At 31.7% G+C, this 15,290-nt stretch overlaps 1 protein-coding gene across 1 annotated transcript in view; it reads left to right on the forward strand.

Annotated features, from left to right (window-relative positions):
• The first annotated feature begins 106 nt into the window (after positions 1–106).
• LRRIQ1 (leucine rich repeats and IQ motif containing 1) overlaps positions 107–15,290 on the forward strand; it is a 190,795-nt gene continuing 175,611 nt past the window's right edge. The window contains 7 exon segments of the mRNA XM_063615130.1: positions 107–148; positions 1,889–2,044; positions 4,217–4,328; positions 8,447–8,538; positions 9,753–9,870; positions 11,020–11,243; positions 15,199–15,273. Of these exon segments, the coding sequence (XP_063471200.1) occupies positions 1,913–2,044; positions 4,217–4,328; positions 8,447–8,538; positions 9,753–9,870; positions 11,020–11,243; positions 15,199–15,273 (753 nt within the window). The 5' untranslated portion in view covers positions 107–148; positions 1,889–1,912.

Raw genomic sequence — 15,290 nt, forward strand, 5'->3', positions numbered from 1 at the left:
TTAGAATCGAGATTGTTTGTCCTTCTAGAGCACCTGTAGGGAAAAACCGGTCTCTCTTCCTTGGGATTGGCTGTTGCCATGGATACGCTTTGTGTAGTGGCTATGGGCGCTGTCTTACAACAAAGCCAAGGAATCTCGCTGCTGAGGGGTGAGCCGGGGCCTTAAGGCTGGGATTCCTGTTGGGGGAGGTGAAGTAGCTGTGGGAGCTCAGGCCAAGCCGGGACTCTCTCTGCCTGGCTAGACTTCCAGGAAAGGGAGAGACCGCGGGTCGGGGGATGGCTGTGCGGCCTCTGCGAAGCTCGAGGCTCCCTTCAACCCTGGAGATTTCGAGAGCTCGTTCAAAACTTAAAGAGATGTCTTGGCTATGTAGGGAATCATTCGATGGTTACTCACCGCTCCCCGCAAACCAATTGAATTATTTTCCTTCCTTCCCTTCTTGTCGCCCTCCTTTCCACCCTTTCTTTTTCTGTTTTTCTTTCTTTTTTTTTTTTTGGTAATATAAAATTTATATGAACCTTATAAAGTAGATTTCTCTCCCCTTTCTTTACAGGGGTTGAAGGGGGAGTTCCTTAAGCTTTTCTACTTTTGACAGCTTTAGTGAACTCCAAGTGATTCGTTATCAACTTAGAGCACTTTAATGTAGCCCATTTACAGTGAGACCCATCTATGACTGCACGTCATATACAGTAACCACTAACTACAGGTGGCTATTGAGGACTTGAAATGCAGCTAATCCTAACTGAGATGTGCTGCAGGTGTAAAACACACAACAGATTTCTAAGAATTACTGTCCAAAGAAAGAATATAAATTCTTTGCAATGATATTAATAAGTAATTTTGTTATTACACGTTGAAACATTTTGGATATATTGGGTTAAATAAAATATATTATAAAACTTAATTGCACTTGATTCTTTTTTGCTTTTAAAAAGTTGCTAATAGAAAATTTAAACTTGTGTAAGTGCTCAAATATGTAATTGGACAGGGGTGATCTAATGAGCCAGGAGATGAACAGAGAGAGTCATGTAAAGGAAATGACTCTTACCTCCACCATACTCTCCTGCCTCTCTTTCTACATAAAGTTTAGTATACCTGTGCATTTTGCTTTGTAGGCATAGAAAAAAAAATCTAACTTTCCTTCTAATAAAGCTTTTTAAATGCACTTTGAGTTCCATGGCAGGATAATATTTTGCCCTGGTTCTGTCTGGAGTTTCATTTCATTTTGTTTTTGTTTTCTTTTCTTTCTTTTCCTTTTTTTATTTTATTTTTTATTTTTGAGTGAGTGAGGGTGGAAGTTGTGGGTGGAACTGATTTTGAGATGACTGAGTAGAGTTAAAGGAGGAATTAACGAAAGGGAAAGAGGATGGAAAGAAGGAATGAAGAAAAGAACAAGAAGACAGGTTGAAAGGTCAGGCCCTTGAGGAAAGAAAAAAAAGAAATTTAAGCTAGTGTCATGAAAAATAAAACGATAGCTGACTAGTACGTTTTCAATCCTTTTTTGGGACTAAGACCAACAGCGAAAAATAAAAAACAGAACATTAACAAAAACACATATTACATTGCAACTCATGCATACATACCTACATTTATATGTATTAATAACTGAAACAAAAATTTTATAAACAATTCTGATCTTTATTATATATAGTGCAATTATATAAACATAAATCAGTAAGAGTATTAGGGTACAATTACAATTGATCATTTTGTAGTCAAATTTTAAAAAGAATTATTGAAGAGATACAACAATGTTTGGTGTAACCATAAGAAGGTGTGATAAAAGTTTGTTAAATTAAAACATGTTTAAATAAATATGTTGGATTGGTATGACAAATTAGAGAACACGTAATTTTTAGTGACATATTAACCCTTCATTTTTTTAAAGCAGTTCTGTGCTTTATTATGAAGAATAATGGACAGCGATGACGCAAAGCTCAAAGCAGAAATAGAAGCTGAATTGGATAAACTCAGCATTTCCTCCTTGGAAAAAGAGGACATTGAGAATGATTCAAAATCAGAAACCCAGAGTGATGATAGTGATACAGTAAGTATTGCTCTTTTGAGCCTTTTAACAGGAGTAGGCTTTTAGGAGAAATATTACTTTTCTCAGGATGTTTTTATATACTTCTCATTTTTAGCAGCATTGTTATAAACAATTTATATAAATTATTTTGAATATATATAGTCACCTATACATCTTTGTAAAATTGGGATTATTATTATATATATTTGTATCCTGATTTTTGTTTTTACTTGTGAACATTTTAGCATGATTAAATTACATGGGAAGAAAAATGTATATGAAATCTTTTGACATATCAAAATGGTTACTTTTGGGAATAAAACAAATTATCCTTTTATTTGTGTATTTTTACCAATGTTTATATGCTTACAGAGTTTATTCATGGAATTATTCATTTATACCAATATCCTTAATCCAACTGGAATTTATTTTCAGGAATGTTATGAAATATAGAACTAACTTGAAAGTCTCCTTCACATATTGAGCTAATATTTCCAGTGTGTCTTGTTTAATAATCTACCTTTTCTCAATTGATTTGTCATATGTCTTATTGATAGTTATTGTACATGTGATCTATCCAAGGCTGTCTATTCTTTTCCATTACTTTGTTCATTATTTTTCTACTGTTGTATATTTTTAAATATTGAGTGGATCAAATTCTTCACATTGTTTTATTATTTCAAAATCTTAAATAAGCTTTTTTTAAAGAAGAAAATTTGTTTAAAGGTTTCAGAACTTTGTATTTTATTAGGATTGCACTAAACCTACCTATTACATTTAGAAAAATTGATATTGTTACATTATTATGTCTTTTATCCAGAGCTAATTAAAATGAGACAAAAAAATCTGAAATTCTTTATTTGAATATGAAATCCAACAGAATAATGGATTGTATTATATTTTATTATACATTTTTATATAAAGGAAGAAGAAAATTTTAAAGCCCTTCTGTTTCAATTAAGATACCTCACTATTATTTATATCACTTAGAATCAATGTAAGTATTATTACCAGGGGAAAAAATTGTTAACTAAGGATTTAGAGATTATGAACTATATTTCCCAGGACATAACAACAATCTCTATAATCCAGGTAGCTTAAAATGTTTCTTACTTAAACAAGAAATAGAAATCTCAGTGCAGGACAGATGTCAGAAAAGTAGAATTGATATTTTTGTCACTATTTTTAATATACTACTTTATCAGGACTCATTTTATGACATATAATTTTACATGCTTTTCTGTAGTACTAAGAGAAAGGTAATATTTTCTCATTATCTTCTGATGTTCATTCTCAAAACTCAACACTGAATTCCCTTAGTTAGGACAGAGAAAATAAAGCTGGCTGTAAATCCTAAATTCAACACATGAAAACCCAGTATGGCAGACAATATTTGTTTTTAGTTAAATAAAAGCAGGTGCATATCATGTTCTTCTATATAGAAACATTTATATTGTTTCATTCATGCCATGCTTGAGGTCCCTCAATGAAGTGTTGTCATCATGTGGATATATGTAACTTCAAGATTATTATTAAAATTGTTGCTAGATACTTCAAGTATTTTGTTGTTATGAATATTATTTCTTTGCATTATATTTTCTAACTAGTTATGGTGTTTATGGAGGAAGGAATTTTATTTTCGCATTTTGCATATCAATATATTTAGCTATTTAGAAAATTTACAAATCGACTTATATAGGCTATATTGGTAGATATTTTATAACAGCTCACAGATGTGACTAAATTTGTGTATGATAATCACAAAGCCAGTTTTGAATGTAATAAATAATTATATCAGGTATTAATTTGACATTAAATATTTTTAAAAAATAATCTTGCAGTTTTGATTAGTATTTGATAATATTTATTTGAAGTTGGAATTAATCTAAAAATATATACAACTATTGAGGGCATTCAAAAATAAACAGCCTGTAATAAAGTTAACGAAAGTGATGTGTAGGTAACTCTTTTCGTTTGTTTTCTTAGAGTTTTCTAGAAATGCACAGCCACCTGAAAATTAAAAGTAAACTTTAGCCAAATATATTTGTCTGAACTATGCTGTTTGTATGGAACCTTTTTACTTCATTGACATGTTTTGGTCACATTTTTGATGTGGAATGAAGGGTCCAAAATTTGACACATAATTTTGATAATAAACACTTTCACAGTTTCTTGTTTTATTCAAATTTTTAGGATTCAGTTGAATTACCAGAATCAGTTCTTCATTGTATTAACATCATAAAGAACAGGAGTAAAGCTGTTGAAGAGCTCATTCTTCAGGACCTGGAAGATACTGATATTTTGAGTAAGTACTATTTTCATTTGTCTGGCAGATAAGCTTTCTGTAAGTATGAACAAATTATAATTAATAAACTAAATTGCTTCAAGTTCTTATCTTACTGTGCACATGTGTATACATTTAGTGTATTTCTAATATATCTATATTATATTGGACCGTTGGGTTTAGTTCATTCATTATTTTTTTTTTACTATCTTTCTTAGGTCTTCAGTAAATACCACCAGCATTTTGTTTCCACAGTCCTAATTAATACCAGACATCCTATTATTTTATATTAAAGAAAATAAAACTAATCAAGAGACTGTTTTAGCAGTATGAGTATATACATCTTTTTTTGGGGAAAAATATAATCATTTGTTTGAAAAGCCCAACAGTATTTTGCTTGAATTGTGCAAATTTACTTCTTGGAATTGTTCTAAGACTAATGGAAAGATCAAAGATTTAATTAGAATTAATCTTGGCTTGGTTTATAATGAGAAATGGCAGCATTCTAAATGTTCGACAAGACTTTTTGTTGAATAATAAGCCTATTTTTAAAAATGACTTAGACAAGTATTTAAAGGAAAAAAATTCATGATATGTTAAAAACTATTTTAAAATTAAATGGCATTTATGTAAGTATTAGTATAAATTACAATGTAGATATTCATATTCATTCAATAAATATTGCTTTGTGATAGAATGTGTTCTAGTAACTAAGAATACAGCAGTGAACAAAACAGGCAAAGATTCTGTTTCTTTGTTTTAATGTTCGAGTGTAGGGAGACAGATAATAAACAAATATGCAATATTTCATTAGTGATAACTGCTATGAAGGAAAAAAATGTAAGGAGATAGAGACTGGAGTTTGCTATTTTAAATAGTCAGGGAAGGTCTCTGTGACAAGTTGATATTTGAGCAATGACTTAATGAATGTAAAGCTGAGCCACATGGTTATCTAGGAAGCCTGTATTCTGGAAAGAGGGAAGTATAAAGGCCCACTGAGTGGATTTAATATGTTTGAATAACAGCAAGTAAACGTTTCTGGTTGTATCTGAGAAAACAAGGGATTAGATGATATAGGGCTCTTCTAAACCATTTTGTGGACTTTGGATTCTATTCTCAACATATAAAAAATTTTGAGTAAACAATGACAGTATCTGAATTTTATTTGGAAACAATCATTCTGTTGACTGTGTAGAGAATATGCCTTGAGGTAGTCAAGCTACTACAAGACTATTGCAATAATGTGATAAGAGATGAGAGTGGTTTGAGTAGACATGAAGAAATATGGCCGTATTCTGGACATTATTTTAAGGTAGAAAGAGAAGCATATATTGGTGGACTGGTACAAAGTGAAGAGAGGAAGGTGGTTCCATGATTTTTGTTCCAAACACCAGCATGAATTGCTATGTAAAGATTTACTGTATATTTTGACAATGATTATCTATGGTTGAATTATGAAGAATGTTAATGACATGTTTTGTTTATTTTTACTAAGATTTAAACACTGAAAATATAAATAAATTGACAGTTATACAGCCTATTTATAGCCTAATTATAAAAAAAAATCAAGGAAAACACAACTGTAGAAATTAGTCACATGAATTGAGATACAACTACAGTTACAGTAGTGGTTTAGAAAATTATGAGATCTTGTATATGACTCTAATCTAATCTAATCTGATCTCTAACAAGATCAAATAAATCAGAGCCTTATAAAAGAGATTTGACAATCACAATGAGTAAAATAATTTTCCCAGAAAATTTAAATTAATTTTTAAAAATGGTTAATTATTTAAATTATTTAAAATTATTAAATTTATATTAGTAGAATTAATTATTTTAAGTATAAATTATTAAAATTAATTATTTTAATTTATTAAATTAAAATAATTGTTAAAATTAAATTTATTATCATAAGTTTATTATTCATTAAATTATTACTAATATGTATTATTTATTAAATTTGAATTTACTGAAATTTAAATTATCATCCTGTGTAATAATTTAATAATTTACATTATGTATTCATTCTTATATGAATTATTTAATTTAAATTATTTATTACATTATTACACAGGATGATAGTTTAAATTAAAATTAATTAAATTAATGATTTTTCAAGAAAACTTAAATTATCAAAATTATTTGAAAAAGTGAAAAACAAATCAATAATATGGCAAAGAGGTGGAAAGAGATTTCTCAAATGTTGCTAAACTGGGAAAGATGTTGCAACTAAATTCTTATAACTTATTAAGGAGCAAAAATACTTTATTTCTAAAAGCTGTATATTTCAGATCAAAATTGTACAAGCATAGCACAGATAAAAGAAACTAGAAGCTAGTTTCTTTTATGAATATAGATGTATTGATTGGGGTTCTCAGTTGTAGAAAACAGACTCTCTAGCTACTTTAGGCAGTAAGTTTTTTTGTTTATTTTTATAAGGAGAGATGTTCTGAATATTTATTGCTGTGTTATGAATATAGATGTATTGATCGGGGTTCTCAGTTGTAGAGAACGGGCACTAGCTGCTTTATGGGCAGTAAGGTTTTTTGTTTATTTTTATAAGGAGAGATGTTCTGAATATTTATTGCTGTAAAACAAAGTTAGAAAGTTAAAATAATTTATTATTATATCTTTTGGTTCTGTTGGTTGACTGGGCTCACCTGGACAGTTCTTGCTTGGGTTTTTCATGCATTTATAGTCAGATGTTGATTTAAGTCTGTAGTCATCTGAAGGCTTGACTGGATTAGAATTCCAAAATAGCTCATTAAAATGTCTGGCTATTGATGCCACCTGTTGGCTGGAGAGTTCAGATGTGGCTTTTAACTGGAGGCACCTACATGTAGGCTCTCTCTGTGGCATTCGCTCCTCAGATCATGTAGATTCTGAGAAGTGTTCTACAGCAAAATACCAAGAGACCAAAGTGGAACCTTGTAGGGCTTCTCATGATCTCTTCTCAGACATCACGCGTCATTTCTGCCACATCCTGATGGCCATGCAGGGTCAGCCTATGTCCTATGTGAGAGGGAACTACACAGGTTATGTATACCAGTAGGTGTGATTCTTTGGGAGGAACATCTTTGGGGACTATCTACTAGACTAAGTAACCGAATTATTAATAAGACTGAAGAAGCAGTCTCTAGTCTAAACATCCAAGGTGTAGAACAAACCCCACACATATATCATAAAACTGGGCTGCATCAGAAGCCGCTGTCTGCTATACTTAAGAAGTTCAGAGACATTAATCCTCTACTATACACTCCTGTCTCCCAACTCTGAGCTCCCTCTACCACATTCTGGCTCATAGAAATAAAAATATCATCACCTGCCTCCCTTTAGACATAATAATTTATGAAAAAAAGAATTATATAAATATATTTATGAACATAAACTAAATCACTCTCAGAAATCTAGCTGTGAAGGTATCTGGATGATGTCATTTTTTTCTTTTCGACCTCTCACACAGGAAAGCATGCCAGAAAGGTAGTGAATAGGTATTAAAAGAAAATCTATAATATCTGACAAAATAAGTATGAATAATCGGTTAGCCAGCAGAATGGTCCTCTGTAAAGTTAGTTTGCTATTGGGAAACATTACCATGTTATAACATATCAATTGAGTGAAAGAAAATAAACATAACTACATCTGCACACATAATTAAAAATTATAAAATTCAACAACTCATAAAATAAGAAATATAATTCATCTTCATTTACATGGTAATAATTATAATTTTTAAATTAATATTTGTATTAAAATGTTTTCAATATGTTGTGCAAGGTCATATCTGGTTTGTGGCAGATAGAATTGAATTTTTGTTGATTTCTAATCAAGGTGCCATTGCAGTATCAAGCCAGGCATGATTCTTTATGCCTGGGAAATAAACTTCAGGCACTAGAATATGGAAAATGATTGAGTCAAAGCACTTCAGAAATTTATTACTTTTATTTTTAGAATAAAGATAACAGATTTCCTCTATTATTTATTCTTAATAATTTTTCTGTTATTTTGAGTTACTCTTACTCATCAACAATATACCCTGATAGAATTTGAGATTAAAAATTAAGAAAGAGTTTGAAATTTTGAGATGTTGTATTGTACTCTAATATTGGAAGCTATATATATTTTTCTTTCTCTAGGCTGTAGTTATGGAGCAGTTTCTAATAATCATATGCATTTAAGGACAGGACTATCAACTGAATATGAAGAGAGTTCAGAGCAATTAATTAAGGTATATATTCAGTATTTGACTTAAAATATTCACTATTACAATTAGAAATTTTCTCTCTTACACAAGATTGATACTTCACTGATTTTAAGTTCCCTGATTTAAATATTAAAAATTTAATTATTTTTAAGCAAATCATCTGTGGTTTTATGGTTTCTTCTAGCATATGATATAAAAACACTCAATTTTCAATCTTTAAGAATATTAAAAGTGATGGGTTGAGCCATTTATACCTGGCAATTTAATGTGAATGTAGATAAAATAGTAGAACTATATTACACAAATTTGGTTGTCTAAAAATTCTGAGGAAAATAATGAATATGCTCTTATTTACTCTTTCTCAGGAATGTACTATGTTCCTGCAGAGACGTTATAGAAAATTTAAATTTACAATACTTTATAGTAGTTTTTAGAAACAAATAAAAGAAAAACTTACTTAAAAAATAAGAGCCTTAGCAGTTTATTAAGTTAAAATCCCACAAATGTATTTAAGAGAAAGTCTCTCCTAAAGATTCACTTCTTAGATTGATTTTTACCTCTCATTTTGTCCAACTTTCTCTCCTTTTACCTGTTTCTCCTCCCTAATGTGTTTAACATAACTTGAAAATTGCTTATATATCTCTTATTCTTTTTGAATGTTTTACTCTATTGAATTTTTTTGTAATACTCAAATTTGAAATATTAATTTTAAATTATTATACTGTTACTTCCTTGGAATAAATAGCCTGTATCTTTCTAACCAAAGTATGGTGAAAATATAATTATGGAAAATAATTGATATAAATGATGTATATATAATTTAGGTTAGAGAATAGTTCTCTTTTGTATCATATAGAATATATAAAAAGTTTGTGTATGTGAACAGTCACTGCAGTCAGAAAAATAGAAATATATTAAAAGGAAAACATTAGTAGAAACATTTTGAAGTGATTGTCAAATGGTTTAATTGAATATTGTGGAATAATATTAAATAATATTAAAGACTTATTAGAGTTCTGAAAAACATAAGGAGGGTTACTAATGCTTGCATGGGAAAACTTTTTTATTCATTGTAAAGAGAATAATTACCAATGTGCTGCAGATTTGTATTTGAGAGAAATCTGGAGTACATTAAAATTCTTGGTATATACATATAAATATTTAATGTATTATTAAAATGACAGCTTTACTCTCTATTTTGATTTTCTTTAATCATTGGTACTCATTTAACCTCTTAGATATTATCTGAAATAGAAAAAGAAGAATTTATGGGAAGTAAAACCGATTGTGCCAGTCCTGATTTTGTTCCTGAGCCTAGTCCTCATGACTTGCCTGTGGATGAACGTGTTTTACCAGGTGGACTAAATTGCTCAATGATATGTTTGTTAATTTTTATATGATTGATCATAGTTATCTAAAAAAAATTGGACAGTTGATTTTTGTTATTTTGATATTTAGAAAAGCAATTACAATGTTTGAAGATTATTGTGCCTTTGCTATACTTATTAAATTACATATTATCATAGACTTTTAAGCCTTCTAAATTTACTTGATTTAAATATTTTTTCCACATGTTCAGCTGACTGCAATAGATTTGACTATCCCTGACTTTATTTAGTATCTCTTAACTATCTCTTAACTATTTCTTAATGACACACACACACGCACACGTGCGCACACACACACACACACACACTTGTGGGTTTTATTTTTATATTAAGTTTTGTGGAATATTTTAAGTCAACTTATGTGACTTTATTCACTTCAGTGACATTTCTATGTCTATTCAACAATGTATTTTATTGTTGCATATTCTCACTTTGGGAATATGTTGACATTTTTTTTTACTTTAAGATTCCTCAAGGATCTAGAATTAGAAATACCATTTGATCCAGCCACCCCATTACTGGCTATATACCCGAAGGATTATAAATCATGCTGCTATAAAACACATGCACACATATGTTTATTGCGGCACTATTCACAATCGCAAAGACTTGGAACCAACCCAAATGTCCATCAATGATAGACTGGATTAAGAAAATGTGGCACATATACACCATGGAATACTACACAGCCATAAGAAAGGATGAGTTCATGTCCTTTGTAGGGACATGGATGAAGCTGGAAACCATCATTCTGAGCAAACTATTGCAAGGACAAAAAACCAAACACTGCATGTTCTCACTCATAGGTGGGAATTGAACAATGAGAACACTTGGACACAGGAAGGGGAACATCACACACCAGGGCCTGTCATGGGGTTGGGGGAAGGGGGAGGGACAGCATTAGGAGATATACCTAATGTAAATGACAAGTTAATGGGTGCAGCACACCAATATGGCGCATGTATACATATGTAACAAACCTGCACGTTGTGCACATGTACCCTAGAACTTAAAGTAAAATTAAAAAAAAATGAAAAAAAATTACTTTTATACTTTGAATTAGTTTTGACAGTTTTGATCTTACAAATAATGTTGTTATTTTTCTTCGTGGGTGCAGATGATGCTGATATAAATTTTGGATACTGTGAAGTGGAAGAAAAATGTAGACAATCTTTTGAGGCTTGGCAAGAGAAACAGAAGGAATTAGAAGATAAAGAGAAAGAAACTCTTAAAGCTCAGAGGGATAGAGAAGAAAAACAATTTCAAGAAGAAGAAGAAAAGCGACATTGCTGGATGAAACAATTTAAAATTGAAAAGAAGAAATTAGAGAATATTCAGAAGGTATTTTGCTTTTGTTTTTCATGTATTTTTAAAATCAGTAGCTACCTCTGAAGAATATTGATATTTGGATTGTGGTGCAGATTTGAGCTTAATAGTATGACTTTTAATTACTCTCTGATAGAGGGAGAAATTGACTGTGAATTAACAGTATTTAATATGAGCTCCTTGATTAGTTTTTATTGAAATTCATTGGAAGGTCAGACACACTTTTAATCTTAGGGGCCAATGGAGTCTATGAATTTCAAGGGTCATCGTGGATAGTCTGAAATTTACAATATACATTGTTGTTTTTCTTTATATGCTTCTAAACATTGGAAAAAGCAATGAAAAATTCTTGAGTATGCATTGACCTTGCTATGTGGTCTGGCATATGACATGTAAAACATATTTAAAAGTAGTTCAACCATTTAGGGACAGTCTGTGCCCCAGCTTCATAATCAAGCTACTTTCTTGAACTGGAAACTTTTTGGTGTGAAGTTTTGTACTGTTTTCATTTCTGTCGTATGTGTTGTTGGTGTTGTTTTCCCCCTAGGAGATCCACACAATCAGGTCATGGTAGTGGTATATCAGTATTGAGAAACTGGTGGATTTTAGGACCCTACTTGCAGGTCATCAGAACCTTAGAATACTTGGGTTACAGGCATGACAGACTTCTCTATCTTTCATGATTAAAGTTGATTTATACATTATCCAGAACTTGCTGGGTTTGAGTGTTGCATATAAAGAACATTAGCTTGTTCAGCATTTTTTAGTCCTGCATGTTGAGGACATTTCATTTCTTGACTATGTAGAAAATAAACACATTAAAGGCTGGGCGCGGTGGCTCACGCCTGTAATCCCAGCACTTTGGGAGGCTGAGACAGGCGGATCACGAGGTCAGGAGATCGAGATCATCCTGGCTAACACGGTGAAACCCTGTCTCTACTGAAAATACAAAAAATTAGCCGGGCGTGGTGGCGGGTGCCTGTAGTCCCAGCTACTCAGGATGCTAAGGCAGCAGAATGGCATGAACCCGGGAGGCAGACCTTGCAGTGAGCCGAGATCGTGCCACTGCACTCCAGCCTGGGCGACAGAGCGAGACTCTGTCTTAAAAAAAAAAAAAAGAAAATAAACACATTAAAATAAATTGTAATATTGTAGAGCTAGTTATGCCATGACTTTTTCTAATAGTAAGAAATGAATCTTTAATTTTCCTTTAGTTATGTTTTCTTTTCCATAGACCAGAATGACATAGTCATTTCTGAGATCAAAAGCTTTAAAAAAAAAAAATCCAAAATAGATTGAGTATAATGTAGATTATCGGAGTAGTATTTGCTGGTTTGTACTAAAATGTTCTTTTAGTTCTTTAAAATGTTCTTTTGTTCTTTAAAACAAAAGAAAAATCATGAGATCATTCCTATGTTTTTCTTTAGCTGTTCTTTGATTGGCTTTTTAAAGGCTGTGTATGATAGGCTTCTTAAAGAGTGGTTATTTATACTATATCAATTTTTTCATTTCTCATCCAATTCTATTCCTGCTAGGTTTCTTGCAGCATTACTACTGAATGAAACTGTTCTTGAGGAAGATAACCAATGACTTCTATGTATTATACTCACAGGTTTCTTTCAGCTATTTTGGCCTCTGTAGCATTTTATGCCAGCAAAAATTTGATGGTTGACCATTTTACTTTCCCTTAACTTCTGTGAGATCCCATTGTCTTGATTCTCTCACATCTTCAGCAATTACTAATTGATATCCATTTTAGACTTCATTTTCTCTCTCTGTCCTTGTGTTTTCCATTAGGCTGTTCCTGCATTGCTATAAAGAAAATGCCTGAGACTGGGTAATTTTTAAAAGTGGCACACACTTTTAAATGACCAGATCTAATGTGGACTCAGAGCAACATCTCACTTATCACCAAGGGGATAGTCAAAGACCTTCATAAGGGACCTGCTCCCATGATCCAAACACCTCCCACTAGGCCCCACCACCAACACTGGGGAGTGGAGTTCAAACTGAGAGTTGGGTAGGAACTAACATCATGGATTCTATTTTTGTCCCTTTCTTTTCTTACTCCATATACCTCCTCTCTTGATAATTTCATCTTAATGAATTCCCTAATGTGTCCTTTATTATGCCTTGGTGCTTAAAACAAATGACTGTTGATAACCAAATCTACAATTGCATCAAAACAAGGTAGACTACATAACTCTCCTGCAAAAACCACATACTCAGAGAACTTTATGTATCTAAAACTGAATGCATTGTCTTTCTTTCTGAGTTGTTCTTCCCTGGGATTCTTAATTTTGATAAGCCACATTATCATCATTAGTCCAAGGTAGAAAAATGAGGGTAATGTTTTATTCTTCCTTCTTTTTTATTACTATCTTCCCTCCAATTATTGTATTACCATCTTCTCATCCATGTACTTTACAGCTCCTTTGTAGTTCAAGCTGCCTGAGGGTCTAACTTGAGATATTTACTATATTCTCTAATTGGTCTCCCTACCTTTGGTCTTACATTTCTCACACTTATCCATAGCACTGTCAGACAACTATTTATTTAAAAATATGTTACTTCCATGCTTAAACCTCATCAAAAATTCCCATAGCTCATATGAAATAATGATCAAAGAACTTTTCCCACTTTTTAAAATATCTAATGAATTGGTAATTTGTGGTAATTTCATGTTTGCATTGTCTTTGCATCTGTTCTCACTCTTGCTACCTATCTACAGAAGGCCATACTGATTCTCACATGGCCATTTCTCATACTTTCTGATACAGTTTGGATGTTTATCCTCTCAAAATCTCATGGAATCCCCAGTGTTGGAGGTGGGGCCTAGTGGGAAGTATTTGGGTCATGGAGGTGGATCCCTCATGAATAGCTTGGTGCTCTCCCCATAGTAATGACTGAGTTTTTGCTCCATTAGTTGCCACAACATCTGACTGTTAAAAGAGCTTAGCACTTTCTCTTCTCTCTCTCTCTTGCTCCCTCTCTTGCCATGTGACACACTGGCTCCATTTCTCTTCCACCATGAGTAAAAGCATCCTCAGGCCTCACCAGAACCAGATGCAGGCACCATTCTTCTTGTACAGCCAGCAGAATCATGAATTAAATAAAACTCTTTTCTTTATGAATTATCTAGCCTCAGGTGTTCCTTTACAGTAACACACTAATATAATTTGCTCACCGATCTCCTTGTCTCCTTAGTTCTCTTTTAATTTTATCTAATGTAAACTGATGATTTTCATAAAAACAGAGATGTAATGATTTTCCTAGCTCAAAATGCTTAATAAGTGCCAAAAATGTGTCTCTTCTTGAAAACGTAGTGATTTCAAATACAGTCTTTTGCATAAAACCTTTCATGATCTAATTATCATGCCCATTATGATTTTTTGTATTTTTCTCTTGCAACAAACTTATTCTGCTAGATTTTGGGTAATGTGTAAATTTATGATAGTGTCTTCACATTATCAGAAGAGTTTTTGAAGAAGGGGGTTGTATTTTACTGATCTTTGTTTATTCTGAGGAGTCTTATCGAATGTGTTGATAAAAAGTTATTGAAAGAAAACCATTACTTATTGAACTGATTTATGTGAATTAAATGGTATGACACGGTGAGGAAACAATTGTAACACAAAACCCATTTTACAAACATTATTGTAATTTTTACAATGCCCAACAGTGTTTCAAGCCAATACATTATATTCTGTGAATAAACACACTCAAATACAACAACTTTCCCAGGTTGCAAACTTCTTTATGTTCTCAGAATGGAAACCCTAGGTATTATTTATGTGACACTTCAGTTTGAGATTAAACGTTGTTATCCCAGTACTAAAAATTGAAAGCCATTGGTTGGGTTGTCATCTTTAACTATTGTTTACAAATATATGTTATGAGAATAATATATAATTAACATAATATTTTTGATATTTGAGTATAGTCATATTTATTATTATCATATGTTCAGCAAGAACAGGACAAGATGAATGATGAACTCTATAAAGAAGAGAAAATTTGGAAAGAAAAGTTTAAACAGCATGAGGTATCTATTTATTGTTT

This window comes from Symphalangus syndactylus, chromosome 13, assembly GCF_028878055.3.
Source record: "Symphalangus syndactylus isolate Jambi chromosome 13, NHGRI_mSymSyn1-v2.1_pri, whole genome shotgun sequence".
NCBI lineage: Eukaryota > Metazoa > Chordata > Mammalia > Primates > Hylobatidae > Symphalangus > Symphalangus syndactylus.